Source organism: Dendrobates tinctorius, unplaced genomic scaffold (genome assembly GCF_039654945.1).
Source record: "Dendrobates tinctorius isolate UK_male_01 unplaced genomic scaffold, ASM3965494v1 ptg000404l, whole genome shotgun sequence".
Classification (NCBI taxonomy): Eukaryota; Metazoa; Chordata; class Amphibia; order Anura; family Dendrobatidae; genus Dendrobates; species Dendrobates tinctorius.
In genome coordinates, this window is record NW_027362069.1 from 1,428,716 (window position 1) to 1,446,420 (window position 17,705).

Sequence of the window (17,705 nt, forward strand, 5' to 3'; positions counted from 1 at the left end):
GGCAGGATGACAGAGTGTGAAAGATTTGTGCCCTAACCAAACTTGTGTACCTTCTGTACCAACAGTATATACCTTTGCCAACCAAAGTTGGCTATCTTGTCATGGTCTCTATTTTTAGCTTTAGGCCACAGGTGTGTACCTGGTTGTGTTTTATGCAAAGTATTTCACCTTTTAACAAAAGTTGTGTACATTGTTCGGAAATCACCAACAATAAACACAACTTTTTAGGTGAAATACTTTGCTTCAAACACAACCAGGAACACAACTGTGGCAAAAAGCTAAAATTTACCCACAGTTATATACCTAGTTTTGAATACCATTTCACCTTTTAAATACCCTGTATTTAACCTTTTTCGCCGCAGAAAGAAATGACAGACAACCAGTGTAAAATAATTTAACTTTTATTGAAAAATGTTTTTTTTAGTAAACTTTTTTAAAATTTTAATAAACTTGTTTAATAAAACTTTGAAACTATAAAACTGAAACCATAAAACTGGTCATTTTTATTTAAATACACACATTATAATTCTGTGTAGTGTGTGGTGGAAATACTGCTGTAGGGGCTGCGGGACACTTCGACACTGGGAGTGTGGAGAGAGGACTGGGATCGTGGTGGGGAAGGAACAGTTAGAGGTGAAGGTGTGGAAAAAACTACAGAATGGGTGGACATGTGGGAAGCAGAAGAGGTGGTGGGTGGTGGAGTGGAGGGTTGGGCAGGGACTGTAGGAGCAGATGATGTTGATGGCAAGTTGTATGGGGAAGGAGTTTGGTACGGGGCAGGTTGCTGGAAGTGGGGAGATGTCTGGTACGGGGCAGGTTGCTGGAAGTGGGGAGATGTCTGGTACGGGGCAGGTTGCTGGAAGTGGGGAGATGTCTGGTACGGGGCAGGTTGCTGGAAGTGGGGAGATGTCTGGTACTGGGGAGGTTGCTGGTACTGGGGAGTTTGCAGGTACTGTGGAGGTTGCTGGTACTGGTGAGGTTGCTGGTGCTGGGGAGGTTGCTGGTGCTGGGGAGGTGGATGGTGCTGGGGAGGTGAATGGTGCTGGGGAGGTGGATGGTGCTGGGGAGGTGGATGGTATGTAATAGGAGGGGGAGGATGGAAAGTGGCTGGAGGTGGATGGTATGTAATAGGAGGGGGAGGATGGAAAGTGGCTGGAGGGGGTGTAGATGTAATAGGAGGGGGAGGATGGAAAGTGGCTGGAGGGGGTGTAGATGTAATAGGAGGGGGAGGATGGAAAGTGGCTGGAGGGGGTGCAGGTGGAGGAACTACTGTGGTGGGAGGAGGAGGAGGTTGGGAGGTAACTTGCTGGAGAGCAGCGTGGCATGAATGCATTACATGCATCTGCTGGGCAGGAGAGAGCGTTTCCATGCGCTCCACAACAGACCTGAAAAAGGTGTGGTTTGGCGAAGATCTTGCTTCTGAATGCATGGTTTGCAGAAGTGTCTTCACCTCCAGAATGCTGGAGTTGATCTGCTGATAGCCTGCGGAGATTTGCTCTGACAAGACTTTTAGACAGTTCTGGAAAGATGCATTCAGATGCAAGAACTCTGGCACATAAGTCTTTTCCTGACCCCTCTGCCGCTGCCGCCCAGTACCCGCAGGTGTACTAGAGGTGGCAGGGGCAGAAGGGTGGGGTAAAGGGAAAGCGATCTCCTCACCAGCAGTTTCATGTAATGTAGGTGGCCACGATGCTCCTGTGCTGGTGGATGGGACAGATGGGTCGAATGTGTTGGAAGGCTGGGAAGGTGCAGATGTACCGGGGCGGTCGAAGTGTCCCTCGGTGCCGGTCTCCTCAGGGATCGCCTCAGAAGGGTACAATCGTGCCGGCTCCCGAGTGCTGCTCACCGTGCTGTGGAATAAAGAGAAAAAAAAACAATTAAAATACTGACATGGTATGGCCCTGGCTGAAAAAAAAATTTACATCTAACATTTTTTTTCACATGTGGTGTGTAATATTTACCTTCTGGTGACCATTGTTTCCCGGAGGAACGACAGGGCTTCTGCGTACTTGTACTTGCTCCTGCGTCCTCCAGATCCACTCGGGGCCCGCATCTCTTTATTGAACTCCTTCTTGAAACGATCTCTCACAGACCGCCACCGATTCACAATTCTGTTCCCTGAAACGAGAAAGGAGTGGTTAGTATACAACATCAGTGTTTCCCAAACTCCAGTCCTCATGGTCCCCAGGAGTCATGTTTTCAGGATTTCCATAGTAAATAGAAATCCTGAACACATGATCCGTGGGGACCACGAGGACTGGAGTTCGGGAAACACTGGTTTAAATCAAGCAACCGGTACTGTATATACTTACGCTCTGTAATCTGGGCCCGAACATCAAGGTCCTCCCAGCGGCCCACAAGGAGCGAACAGATTTCCTCCCAGAGTCGTCGGGTAACGATCAGGTCAGCGTGGCGGCGGTCAGCCATATTCCAGAGCGGCTCCCTTTCTCTGACGAGATCGATGAGGCGGTCCACATCAATCCCTCCATCCTCAACGTCAGAGTCGGGAGCACGCTGTGAAGGCTGTTAAAGAAAAAGACAAAAATAACATAATTAGCCTCCACAAAAGAAATGAAATAAAAAGTGCAAAAAAACAAAACAAAAATATTTATACTTACACGCTGGTGACCGCCGCGTTGCTGTCGCCGACGACCCTGATTGGGAAGACTAGAGAAGAAAACAAAAAAAGTTATGTCTTTGGATGTAGGCATTTGTTTGCTGTATGTGGTCTGAAGAACATTGTTTTCTATGTGTTGTGTGTAGTGTGATGTTGTGTTTCTGCGTTTGATGCAAAAAACTTACCAATTGTGAGCCCACTCCAGGTGTCTGTCCACCCCTTCCTTCTTCTTCTGGGAGCTCCTCTTCATCTTGTGATTCCTGTTTTGAAATAAAAGGCCATGAATAGACATATATTACAGAGAAGATGGATTTTGGAAATAAAAACTTACCGTCAAACGCTGACGATGCGAGGGAGGGCTCCCAGAAGATGATGTGCTGTCTTCCTGGTGGCCACACTCCATGCCTGTGGGTGGTGTTCCAGCTGCTGCCATTGCTGCTGCTGCTGCTGCATCTATTGGGCGGCTGTTGAATAAAGAGAAACAAAGGGCCAATGAAAATCTTGATATTCAATAGCCCTAGTTTGGAGGAATGGGTGATTTGATAATTACCGTCTCTCATCTGCTGCTGGACTCCCCTCCCGTTGTTCAGCATGCTGCTCCAATTGGGGTGGTGCTGATGGTGCTGCTGCAGATGTCTCCTGCCTTCTCCTGCGCCTGGTTGCTGTCTTGGGTGGCATGTTGGGTGTGGCTGTGGGTCCCACTGTCTTGCTTTTATATATGTCTTGTGGGCAGAGCTACTGAGCATGCTCAGACCAAAAAACCGGATCCGGCGCATTGCGGCGCTCATAGGCTTTCATTGTGTGAAAAAGCCGGACGCGCCGGATCCGGCGTGTCCAGCTTTTTCGCCGGAGACAAAAAACGTTACAGTAGACGTTTTTTCCAGACGCCGGATCGCGACACATTGCGACACATTGCCGGATCCGGCGAAAACCGGATGAAACGCATGGCCATCCGGCGCGATCCGGCGCAAATGCAAGTCAATGGGGGGGAACCGGATCTGGCATTGCTTTTCGCCGGATCCGGTTTCTGTCAAAAGCACCGGATCGCGCCTGACGGCGAAAACCTGATGTGTGAAAGAGGCCTTATTCACTGTCCTATTAAGGGAATAGAAGAATCCAGGATATCTATAAACAGAAAGATAGTGAGGAGACACTTAGCTAACCTAAATGAATTCAAGTCTCCAGGTCCAGATGAATTACACCCCAGAGTACTGAAGGAGATAGCAGAAGAAATTTTTGAACCTCTCTCCATAATCTTTGAAAATTCTTGGAGAAGTGCCAGAAGACTGGAGAAGAGCAAATGTTGTTCCTATCTTCAAAAAGGGGAAGAAGGTGGACCCAGGCAACTATAGGCCGGTGAGTCTGACTTCTATACCAGGAAAGATCTTTGAACAAATTATTAAACAACATGTATGTCAATACCTGGATAAGAATGAAGTGATTAAACAGAGTCAGCATGGGTTTGTAACTAATAAGTCATGTCAGACTAACTTAATTTCCTTCTATGATGGTATCACTGATTGGGTGGATCAAGGAAATGCTGTAGATATAGTATATCTTGACTTCAGCAAAGCATTTGACAAAGTATCTCACACAATCCTTATTGAAAAAATGACTAAGTATGGAATGGACAAGGCAACTGTTAGGTGGATTCATAACTGGCTTATTGATCGGACCCAAAGAGTGGTTGTAAATGGCTGCACATCCAGTTGGAGGAATGTCTCAAGTGGGGTACCACAGGGCTCTGTCCTGGGCCCTGTATTGTTCAACATCTTTATCAATGATTTAGATGAAGGAATTGAGGGTAAACTGATCAAATTTGCTGATGACACAAAGCTAGGAGGGATAGCTAATACTAGAGAAGAGAGAGAGAGGATTCAAAAAGATTTAAATAAACTGGAGAAGTGGGCAGCAACTAACAGAATGGTTTTTAACAGGGAGAAATGCAAAGTACTACATCTGGGCAATAAAAATGAAAAAAGCATATATAGAATGGGAGGAATAGGGCTAAGTGACAGCACATGTGAAAAAGACTTGGGTATACTAATAGATCACAGACTGAATATGAGTCAACAGTGTGATGCAGCAGCAAAAAAGGCAAATGCAATTCTAGGATGTATTAACAGAAGCATACAGTCTAGATCACGTGAAGTCATTATTTCCCTCTACTCCTCTTTGGTCAGACCTCATCTGGAATATTGTGTCCAGTTTTGGGCACCACATTTTAAAAAAGACATCAACAAACTGGAGCAAGTTCAGAAAAGAGCGACCAGAATGGTGACTGGTCTGCAAACCCTGTCTTATGGGGAAAGGTTGCAGGATTTGGGAATGTTTAGTTTGCAAAAGAGAAGACTGAGAGGAGACTTAATAGCTGTCTACAAATATCTCAAGGGCTGTCACATTGTAGAAGGAACAACTTTATTCTCATTTGCACAAGGAAAGACTAGAAGCAATGGGATGAAACTGAAGGGGAGGAGACACAGACTAGATTTTAGAAAAAACTTTTTGACAGTTAGAGTGATCAATGAGTGGAACAGGCTGCCACGAGAAGTGGTGAGTTCTCCTTCAAGGGAAGTCTTCAAACAGAGGCTGGACAGGCATCTGACTGGGAAGATTTAGCGAATCCTGCTTTGAGCAGGGGGTTGGACCAGATGGCCCAGGAGGTCCCTTCCAACTCTACGATTCTATGATCTTCTACTACGGCTCTAGAGACAGATTTGGCCAGAGTCGGTCACTGCCTCCATCCCCACCGGCCGTCTATATGAAGGTTTCCCGTCTTCCCCGCACTGGAATCTTCTATCACGTTAGATCTCAGCTCTGAGTCACACACAGAAGTTTGAAGCTTTTAGAAAAGATTTTTTGTTTCCATAAACACAACGGACAGAAATGATCTGACCCCAAAGTCTCCATGTACAGTGATTTATGGGGATTATTTCTGGCCTTAGGCTTTCCTATATTACAAGAAAAACTCCAGAAAAAGCCGATATTAAAATGTTTCTAAGAAAATTGGCTCCAACAATTCTTGTGAGAAGAAAAAAAATATGCAAAAAGCAGAAGACACATTATATATTTTTTAACATGTTAAACATTTATTAAAGAGAAATGAATCTTTTTGGGCTCCAGAACATAGATGTACACCGCAGGGACGGCACAGATGAGGCTTCAACAAATCACTGACAGTTTAACCACTTGCTGCTGTGAGAAGCAAACATGGCATCTAAGAAGGTGTGACAGAGTTCGGCTGAATGCCCCCCGCCCCCAAGTACTCGATAGTATGGGGCGGCCTAGTTACTGCGATACTTACATGCCTAATAATGGTGTCTGGGCTGCAATGTATGAAGGTCTATTAGGCCGGGCCAGAGGCAGCGTCCAATAAGTTACCTTATAACGCCCCCCATACACATTACACTAAAGTTCCATGAAAGCACTGATTTCGGGGGGTTTGGCCGACCATATAATGTATTTGGGGGCCTCCTGACAGGTGATGTCAGGGCAGAGAAGGATCTGGCATCCTGAATTTCAGAGGATAATCCGTTTGTTCTTCCTGTAGATAATCCTCCTCTAGAGGAGTCTGGAGGCGACTCTCTCATACAGACCACAGGAAAGCTGGAATATTTGTGTGTATGGGGGAGTCGGGAGAGATCGCCGTCTGCCAAATGACCGTTCAGCCAACTCTGATCTCATGTGTATGGGGCCGTTAGTATTACACTGACAGGCAGTGATGATACACGGCACTACAGTAGTACAGGGCATCACCGGAGCCATCAGAGGCTTGTATGTTGTGTGATCGCACTGATCAGAGGGGTTTAAAAAAGGTTTAAAGTGGAAAAAAAACACAGTTTCAGCAACAAGAAATATCTGACACTATATGGAAAGCATATATATATTTATACTGTAAGTACAGTGGGTTCTGAAAGTATTCAGACCCCTTTAACCCCTTAGTGACGGGGCCAATTTTTAAAATTCTGACCAATGTCACTTTATGTGGTGATAACTCTGGAACGCTTCAACAAATCCCAGCTATTTTGAGATTGTTTTTCGTGACATATTATAATTTATGATAATGGTAAATTTAGGTTGACATGTTTTCAGTTTATTTATAAAAAAATATCAGAAACTTGACAAAAATGTAAAAAAAATTGCAATTTTCAAACTTTGAATGATTATCCCTTTAATCCAGATAGTCATTCCACAGAAAAACATTAATAAATAACATTTCCCACATGTCTGCTTTACATCAGCACCATTTTTAAAACACTAACTTATTTTGTTAGCCTTTTAGAAGATTTAAAAATGTAGCAGTAATTTTTCATTTTTTCAAGGAAATTTACAAAATGTATTTTTTGAGGGACCTATCCAGGTTTGAAGTGACGTTGGGGAGCTATATATTGGGAAACTCCAAACGTGATACCATTTTAAAAACAGCACCCCTCGACATATTGAAAACTGCTGTCAGGTAGTTTATTAACCCTTCATGTGATTTTCAGGAATTAATGCAAAGCGGTATAGCAGGAATGAAAACGTGTTTTTTACCACCTAAATGTCGCTGACTTCTGAACCTATAGCCGGGAGACTCTAAGGGTGTGTGCACACGCTGCGGATTCTGCTGTGGATTCATCCGCGCGGATTTAGCAAAATCCGCAGGTAAAACCGCAGGTGAAAAGACCTGCGGTTTATCTGCGGATTACCCTGCGGTTTATCACCTCTACAATGGAGGAGATGGTAAACCGCAGCGGAATCCGCAGAAAGAATTGACATGTCAATTCTTTCTGTGGATTAGAAATCGCAGCAAATCCACACGGAAAAATCCGCACCGTCTGCACTGTGGTTTCCATTTCCCATAGGATATTACGGTGCTGTACACGGCAGCAGAATCCACAGCGTGTGCACACACCCTAAGGCCGCTATTTGGCTATGAACTGCTATGGCAAACATCAGGACCACACAATCATGATCTCGGTGTGTCAATTAGATTAAAGCGGAAGCCCCCACAATCTATTAACCATTTATTTGATGTAGTCACTTTTGACAGCAGCAACTAAGGGGTTAAACAGATATGGATGGTGACAACACTGATCGTTTATGATACATCAAGTTGTCAGATATAGTGGACAGCCGACCGCTGCTGGATGGTCACCTGTATGGAGATATTCTCTTATATCTCAGGTCAGTTAAAAGACGTATTGGCTGTCATTAAGGGGTTAAATTTTCACTCTTTGTTTCATTGCAGTCATTTGGTAAATTCTAAAAAGTTCATTTTTTTCTCATTAATGTACACTCTGCACCCCATCTTGACAGAAATGTAGACATTTTTGCAAATTTATTAAAAAAGAAAAACTGAAATATCACATGGTCGTAAGTATTCAGACCCTTTGACAGACACTCATATTTAAGTCACATGCTGTCCATTTCCTTGTGATCCTCCTTGAGATGGTTCAACTCCTTCATTGGAGTCCAGCTGTGTGTAATTAAACTGATAGGACTTGATTTGTAAAGGCGCACACCTGTCTATATAAGACCTCACAGCTCACAGTGCATGTCACACCAAATGAGAATCATGAGGTCAAAGGAACTGGCCAAGGAGCTCAGAGACAGAATTGTGGCAAGGCACAGATGTGGTCAACATTACAAAAGAATGTCTGCAGTACTCAAGGTCCTTAAGAGCACAGTGGCCTCCATAATCCTTAAATGGAAGACGTTTGGGACCACCAGAAGTTTTTCTAGACCTGGCTGTCCAGCCAAAATGAGCAATCGTGGGAGAAGAGCCTTAGTGAGAGAGATAAAGAAGAACCCCAAGATCACTGTGGCTGAGCTCCACAGATGTAGTAGGGAGATGGAAGAAATTTTCACAAATCAACTATCACTGCAGCCCTCCACCAGTCAAGCCTTTATGGCAGAGTGGCCCAACCGAAGCCTCTCCTCAGTGCAAGACATATGAAAGCCCACATAGAGTTTGCTAAGAAACAAATGAAGGACTCCCAGACTATAAGAAATAAGATTCTCTGGTCTGATGGGACGAAGATAAAACTTTTTGGTGATAATTCTAAGCGGTATATGTGGAAAAAAACAGGCTCTGCTCATCACCTGCCCAATACAATCCCAACAGTGAAACATGGTGGTGGCAGCATCATGTTATGGGGTGTTTTTAGCTGCAGAAACAGGATGACTGGTTTTCAGCAGTGTGGGCCATTTAAAGGCGCAGGCAGAGTATGTGCAGGGGTGCACGCATGTAGCGCTCATTACCTGAACCGCTGCGGCGTACGTCCCGATCAATACTGAAGAGTGTGCGCATATGACGTCAGTGCCATGCACCGCAAGTTGTTAGGATCGTCGGAACGCACTAAGTAAATAATAAAGTGCGTTCGCTGCTCGGGGTCCACCGTGCAGAAGGTGTTAACACTGCTGCTAATTAATGGCAGACGCGCTATATGGCGGTAAAATGCGCACGGGTTCAACGTCACCCGATGTGCACAGAGCGGACTCTGTTAACTCACAGAGGCGCTGTAATATAAACATAAACACCGAGCCTGTTAGACTCACAGGTCTCAGCGAAATTGCACGCACGGTGTCAGGTCACAGGACACGGGTCCAAGACAGGGGACGGTGTCCGTCTAGACCTACCGTGCGTGCGACGTCGCTACTACGGACGCCGGTAATTGCTGCTGAATGCAGCGCGGTGGCAGACACAGCCGCTATGTGATAGTGCCATGAGAGACGAGACACCACCGGACACTAGTGTAGAGGTGCGGTGTGCACAGTGGCCTATGGCTCGCCACTGACTGGCGCTGACTCTTTCTATAGTTCCCTATCCACATGCGTAATATCAGAGGGAGGGAATATTAATAAGTCAGTCACCAGAATCATACATCCATCACCATTCACACATCTAGCAAGAAGAGTCTATACTAGCGCATGGCCGAGCGGCCATGCGGACCTTTTATAGCCGTGCGCTGCCGGGACCTTCCAGATCTCTGAGATGGACCAATCAGATCTGGAGAAGGACCTGAGCACGTGACTCCCAACCTCCAATGGGAGATCGTCTCGAGAGCATGCTCAGTGGAGCGGCAGAGGAACTTAGCCTCAGGAATGACTTGCTGCAGAGCAGCATGTGAGGCTCTGGATTCCTGTTGTGTAGCTGCAGGAATCCGGCGTCTAACATTACCCTCCTAGGGCCCCCTCCCTCCTGAGCCTTCCAACCCACCAAGCAAAGTTTTTTGCCATGTACCACCTTGTGTCCCACAGAGGCGTAGGCCTCAGGTTCGTCCGAAGACCAGCCTGATGCCCCGGCAGATGACTTGAAAAACCGGGACATGTGAATCGGTTTGAGAAGGGACATGTGGAAGGCGTCAGGGATGGCTAAGTCGCCAGGAGCCGAAGATGGAGCGGGGTGCCGAAGTGTGTCGGTGGGTGTCTTCATTCTCATTTTAGAGATTTGAGTGACATCCGGGGTGCGACCCAGACTGTCCTGGACCTCCTTTGCCTGTTCTGCCACCGGCAAGGGATACAGTAACCCAGCCAGCCTCTGTTTAGAGAAGCTATTCCGAGCGCAAGAGGCGCATGCCTGGATATAGTTTTTAGTGTCCCGAGCCCTGTGCGGCCACCAATAAGAGCTAGCCAGGAGTTTAGTGGTCCGCTTGTAACCAAAGTGACCACCCACCCTGGACGTGTGTGCCCACGCGAGAACCTTGGACCGCAGGTGAGGCGGGACAAAGGTCTTGCTCGGCGGCACTGGCTCAGGGATGACTGGAACCATGGACCTCAGATTCCCAGTGAGGGGCGCGGAATGATCGGCGGGCACCTCCGCAGAGGTTACTTGGACACTGCCCCCCCCATGCACCTTCCCACACAGTCCTTGCTCCAGCCCAGTATATTCCACGAGGATCACTCTATATCAGGGGAATGGCAACGGAGCCAAGGGAGTCTGAGAAGCACCTGGTCGATGCCCTTAGGCATAATGAGCAGGGACAAAGTCTCGCGATGAGACGGGGAGATTGAGAACCCCAGGGGTTCTGTTTGGTGGGTAATCTGAGACGGGAAGATAGATCCGTTGACCACTCTAACGGTCACGGGTGAGTGGAATGGCGTGCTTTTGGGCGAAGGCTGAAGACATAAAGTTTCCTTCTGCCCCAGAGTCCACTGTGACCTCTACCTCCCAGGTAGAAGCTCCACTATCTAACGTCCCTCGAAATACTGGTTTGGAGGAGAAAGTTTTCATATTAGGTAGATCTCCACCAACTGCCACTGTAGGTGAACGTTTTTTCGACCGCTGCGGACACCTGTTAGCCAGGTGGCCCGACTGTTGACACAGGTAGCAGCAAGTGGAGCCCTGTGCCGGACGCGGTTTCAGACCGGTACGAGACACGTCCATGGGCTCAGGAGGTAAAACTTCCAGATCTGGGGGTTCCAGAAATTTAGAGAAGTCGGGAGCCGACCTAAGCTTCTCTCTGAATTGAGTACGCTCCAGCCCGCGCTCCGTAAACCAGAGGTCAATACGGGTGGAGATCGCTATCAACTCTTCCAGGCTTGTGGGGACCTCCCTGGTGGATAAAGCATCTTTGACATGCTCAGCCAACCCTTTCCAGAACACAGGGATGAGTGCTTTATCAGGCCACTCTAGCTCGGAAGCCAGTGTCCGGAAACGGACGGCGTACTGACTGACCGACAGGGATTTCTTCCTCTTTAATATACACACATAACTCATCACTCTCCTTTTTAATATCATCACCTATGACAACGATCTGGAAATCACCTAGGCTTTCATCCTTATGATCTTGTGGTCCACTGCGATTTTCTACTGGACAAGCCTGGGAATAATGAGCTCGAAGACATGGCTCAGGTGGAATTCTCTTGCTGAATCCTGGATTCCCCTTGCTGGATCCTGGATGTCTCTTGCTGGGTCCTCCGGGTGATGTGAGGGTCTGGTGATTCTTAATGACATCCTTGAACATTTCTAAATATTCCTGGTCCTTTACAGTCAGCAGCTGAATGATCTTGCTGGTGAGTTGTAGGATCTTTTTTTTCTTTATCTTCATTTAGCTGCAGCAACAGGCGATCACGTGGTACAGACACACCAGTCAGGTGATCACTCAGTCACCTGGACTTCTAGCTGAGAGTAGCACGTGACTCTGACGTCATCAATGTCCAACCACAGCGAGAGTCACTGCCACAGGAAGTTGCTTCATTTCCCTGTTAGTAACTTCCTGGCGACGGCTAGGTAGGGAAACCGGAGAGAAGACATTGATGAGGCGGGCAGGGACTGGTGATATCACATGGTCTGTTTTCTAGGTCTGTTTAGGACTGTTACTGCATTCATTAACTGACAGCCTAAACCAAAATGGCAAAAGGACAATAGTCGAATGTCTGAGAAGATATTAAACCTCACACTGGAGATAATCTACCTGCTCACCGGAGACAATTTCACAGCCATCAAGACAGAATCTGGAAGACTGAGCATTACCCAGGATCCCATCATGAAGCCTCTACCACATTCACTAAATGAAGATAAAAAAATAAAAAGATCCTACAACTCACCAGCAAGATTATTCAGCTGCTGACTGTAGAGGACCAGGAATATTTAGAAGTGTACAAGGATGTCATTAAGAATCACCAGACCCTCACATCACCCGGAGGACCCAGCAAGAGACATCCAGGATCCAGCAAGGGGAATCCAGGATTCATCAAGAGAATTCCACCTGAGCCATGTCTTTGAGCTCATTATTCCCAGGCTTGTCCAGTAGAAAATCGCAGTGGATCACAAGATCATAAGGATGAAAGCCTAGGTGATTTCCAGATCGTTGTCATAGGTGATGATATTAAAAAGGAGAGTGATGAGTTATGTGTGTATATTAAAGAGGAAGAAATTCCAACAGATATCAGCACAGATGGACATGAAAGCGACAGGGATCCCTGCGTTATCGCAAGTAACTGGAGAGCGGTATCGTGAGTGACCCGGGGCCCCAAAAAGACCTGCTTTAGTGATTTTAGAAACTGAGCTGCGCTCAGTACCACAGGGTCATCACGCTCCCATAGTGGCGTAGCCCACTCCAGCGCCCTGCCCGACAGGAGGGAGACGATAAACCCCACCTTAGCCAGCTCTGTAGGGAATCGCATGGCCAGTAACTGGAGCTGGATAGTACACTGGCTCACGAAACCCCTAAAGGTGGTGCTGTCACCAGAAAATTTATCGGGCAACGGGAGGCAGGAAATTGTCGGCATGGGCATGGACATGGGCGCCTGGAAGACAGCTTCTGCAAGTGTCTGAGCAGCGACCGCAGCAGCATCCGCAGCTGAGGTGGAGCTCTCGAGGGCTGCCAACCTGTCCTCCAGCTGCCGAATGTACTGCTGTAGCTGCTGCTGGTCCGCCATTATTAGCCAGACCCTGGCGCTAGTATAATGTTAGGAACGGCGGAACGCACTAAATAAATAAAAAAGTGCGTTCGCCGCTCGGGGTCCACCGTGCAGAAGGTGTTAACACTGCTGCTAATTAAAGGCAGATGCGCTATATGGAGGTATAATGTGCACGGGTTCAACGTCACCCGATTTTCGTAGAGCGGACTCTGTTAACTCACAGAGGCGCTGTAACATAAACATAAACGCCGAGCCTGTTAGACTCACAGGTCTCAGCGACCTTTTATAGCCATGCGCTGCCGGGACCTTCCAGATCTCTGAGATGGACCAATCAGATCTGAAGAAGGACCTGAGCATGTGACTCCCGACCTCCAATGGGAGATCGTCTCGCGAGCATGCTCAGTGGAGCGGCAGAGGAACTTAGCCTCAGGAATGACTTGCTGCAGAGCAGCATGTGAGGCTCTGGATTCCTGTTGTGTAGCTGCAGGAATCCGGCGCCTAACACAAGTGACATGCGCAAACATTCACCGCTGGCCTGTGATACATCGGCGGCCATTTTACTATGTGCACTCTGGACCTGCAGAGGAGGAGGACACCGCACAATGCTGGAAGCGCAGGAGGGTAAGAGGAATTTTTTTGTCCTCTCTCTCTGTACATGAAGCCAGGACAAAGGGCCAGGACAGATACATATGGGGTGCCAGGATGGATACACATGGGGGGGCTAGGATGGATACACATGGGGTGCCAGGATGGCTATACATAGGGAGGACAGGATGGATGCACATGGGGGGCCAGGATGGATACACATAGGGGGGCTAGGATGGATACACATGGGGTGCCAGGATGGCTACACATAGGGGGGCTAGGATGGATACACATGGAGGTGCCAGGATGGCTACACATAGGAGGGCTAGGATGGATACACATGGGGGGCTAGGATGGATACACATGGGGTGCCAGGATGGCTACACATAGGGATGCCAGGATGGTTACACATGGGGGGGCCAGGATGTATACACATAGGGAGGCTAGGATGGATACACATGGGGTGCCAGGATGGCTACACATAGGGGGGCCAGGATGGATACACATAGGGGGGCCAGGATGGATACACATAGGGGGGCCAGGATGAATACCCATAGGGGAGCCAGGATGGATACACATAGGGGGGCCAGGATGGATACACATAGGGGGGCCAGGATGGATACACATAGGGGGGGCAGGATGGATACACATGGGGGGGCAGGATGGATACACATGGGGGCCAGGATGGATACATATGGGGTGCCAGGATGGCTACACATGGGGGGTGCCAGGATGGATACACATGGGGGGCCAGGAAGGATACACATGGGGGGCCAGGATGGATACACATGGGGGGCCAGGATGGATACACATGGGGGGCCAGGATGGATACACATGGGAGAGCCAGGATGGATACACATGGGGTGACAGGATGGATACACATAGGGGGAAAGGATGGATTAACATGGGGGGCCAGGATGGATACAAATGGGGGCCAGGATAGAGACACATGCGGGCTAGGATGGATATATATGGGGGGGCCAGGTTGAATATATGTGGGGCAGGACAAGAGAACAGGATGCAGATATATGGGGTGCCAGGATGGAAATATTGGGGAGCCAGGAAAAGGGACCAGGAAGGATATATGGTGGTCCAGGACAGATATATAGGGGGCAGGATAAGAGACATATGAGGGCCAGTATGTATAGCTGGGGGTGCGGGATGGATATCTGGGGGCCAGGCTAGAAAAGGGACATAGGGGACCAGGCTGGGGCATATCATAAAATAAAGGGGGCCAGGCTGGGGCATATCATAAAATAAAGGGGGCCAGGCTGGGGCATATCATAAAATAAAGGGGGCCAGGCTGGGGCATATCATAAAATAAAGGGGGCCAGGCTGGGGCATATTATAAAATAAAGGGGGCCAGGCTGGGCAAGATTATATATTAAAAAACACACACACACACACTATTCCTCCAACCCCGTTCCCGAGGTGCGCTGCTCCAGTCTGTGCGGTGTGAGTACTGAGGCTCCATACTACAGGTGTGATGTAGTGACGCCATTGTGCCTGCAGTGCACGGAGTCTCAGACTCACAGGTGAAGGCTGAATGGTGGATCAGGAGCTTTGGACTCCCTGACTCACTATTCTATTCAATGGTGTCACCGTCATGGGAGTGTGGATATCGCTGAAATTGTGATGATGGGAAGGAGAGGGTGACCAATACCAAACCCCACGAGCCCTCTCACTGTATGGGCATCACAGCAACCGAGTGGGCTACCTTTATGGATGATACACTCCTGCCTATCCAACTATTGTATGGTAAATATCTCATAGGTCCTGGGTTCATTAGTATCTGCACCAAGAATGAGGCGAAGTGAGTATATGAAAATTAGTTGTGAGGTTGTCGGTGGGGTGGATGGAACCATCTTGTGCATATAGAGGGCAGTACTGTGGGAACAATATAATGTGTGTATGGCAAGCTGCTAATGAGGGAACATTTTAATTTTACTGTTGCCATAGTGACCACAATTCCCATTATCAGGGAAATAAATAATTATATTGTTACTTCCAGTTTGTCTGTGTTGTATCCGGTCACCGGCTTACAGGGGCATAATGGGGGCATTACACTGTGTGGGGAAAAGAAAGGGGCCCTGTACTATGAGAACACTCCGTCTCCTCACTGCCTGTCCTCCATAGTGGGGTCATATGTATCTATTACAGGAAACAGAAACGTGATGATTCTTATAAAGAGTCTCAATGCAGAAGGGGTTAATGTCCCCCGCGCTCAGTAATAGAGGAGAATCTCCACATACCTCCACCTGCAGAGCCGCACTCCACATATATGGCTGCTCTGTGCACAGGACCTGTGATGAGGTCACAGGAGGGGAGGAGTCAGGGGTCACATGATCTCCGGAGTGCAGACCTCCATGGAACCTTCTCCTCAGTCAGTGACATTCCCGCCATTATTCGCCCCTCACTACTGGCACAATTACCCCGCGCCGCCTTCTCTACACAGTGTTATGTGTGGAATGTAACGTGTGGTTTCTCTGGAGGGAAATAGACCCCACACATGAGGGAATTCTCACCAGTTACCGGCCGTCTACTATATGGCGGCATATGATTGTGCTATCGACTCCACACCAGGAGCTAAAATGCCCAAATCTCTAATGTAACCGCTATAAGAGAAGATATAACAAATTTCCCCTAAACTCACACAGCGGAGGAGGCCTCACTTGGAGCAATGTGACTCGCGCACAGAAAATCTATTCCCGGTTCTGTGATTAGTTATCGGCCAACAGGAAGAAGAAAGGTCTGAATTACAGCCCAGACTGGAGGAGAAACTGCAGGAGTGAGAATTGGCCAATCAGCGCTCTTCACCCCTATACTTATCTACACAAATACAAGATATGAAATGACAATTAGACGCCATTCTCACCACCAGAACGGAGAGGCGCTAACTTGGAGTAAAGCCGCGTTTTATCACCATGCCAATAAGCCTAATAAGATGCCGCTCGTAAGCTCAGAATGAGAGAGTCACTGCATATAATCTCCTCTATAAAAGACCCTAAGGGTCAGATCTCAGCCCACCCCGATGTCATGTATAGCACTTATAATGAATACCCCCAGAGTTTGTATTCGCCCCACAATCACCCCCCCCTCACTACTGGAGTCATTCCTTCACACACTACATCTACCTAACCTGAGTCCACGGCACAACAACTCCATTTACACATCTCTGAGGAGGAAATAGTTTCATCACTCAAAAAACTAAAAAGAGGAAAGGCCCCAGGGCCGGATGGTCTTACAGCAATATATTATAAAAAATGCAGCGATGTGCTGACACCACATATAAAAACCTCTGTAATTCACTACTAAATGGCTCACAGCTGCCCCCTGAGCTCTACATGGCGCATGTAACTGTAATCCCTATGTTAGCGTGGGTGGTCTGGAGCAGGAAACTCTGGGAGTGGACCCTCTGGACCGTGGCACCGAGGGGCCCCGGGCAAGCTGCCAGGTGGAACCGACCCCTATACAGGGACCGTTAGGAGCAGGCCCAGGGGTTCGAATACCACAGTAGCCGGTACCGAGAAGGGCAGCTCAGGATGGACCGGAGTAAGACAGAGACTGGAGTAGGACAGCAGGAACACAGAAGACTGGACTGGAGTAGGACGGCTGGAACACTTGAGACAGGACTGGAGTAAGATAGCAGGAACACTGAAGGCAGGACTGGAGTAGGACGGCTGGAACACTGAAGGCAGGACTGGAGTAGGACAGCTGGAACACTGGAGACAGGACTGGAGTAAGACGGCAGGAACACTGTGTCATGGAATGCCTAGGTTACTTTAGGCAAAAACCCCAGGACCCCTGTGATGTCCCTCAGACTAGGGGAACCCTGTCTGTCCCTCTACCCAGGGTTTACACTGAAGGTGTGCCTGCCTGAGCCTCCACCCTGTCCCTGTCTCCTGTCCAGCCCTAAGCTGAACCCACCTCCCTCCACCCAGTGAGGGGACAGACACCAGACCCCACAAATACGTATGGACAGGGGTAAAAGAAAACACCACACAGTAAATACACAAGGGAATACAATAATGTGCAAGGGCAACCAAATATATATATAACAGATTGGAGAAAGAACCACTGAGGGATATACTGCACCAGATATCAGACGCTCCAACACCACCACTGCTGACCGGTATTGCTAGCACTAGGCTAAAGC

At 48.0% G+C, this 17,705-nt stretch overlaps 1 protein-coding gene across 1 annotated transcript in view; it reads right to left on the reverse strand.

The window, feature by feature from the left end:
* Positions 1-17,705, reverse strand: part of LOC141076412 (uncharacterized) — a 96,242-nt gene that overhangs the window by 15,114 nt on the left and 63,423 nt on the right. Inside the window, 1 exon segment of the mRNA XM_073563864.1 lies at positions 11,269-11,643. Within this exon segment, the coding sequence (XP_073419965.1) occupies positions 11,269-11,643 (375 nt within the window).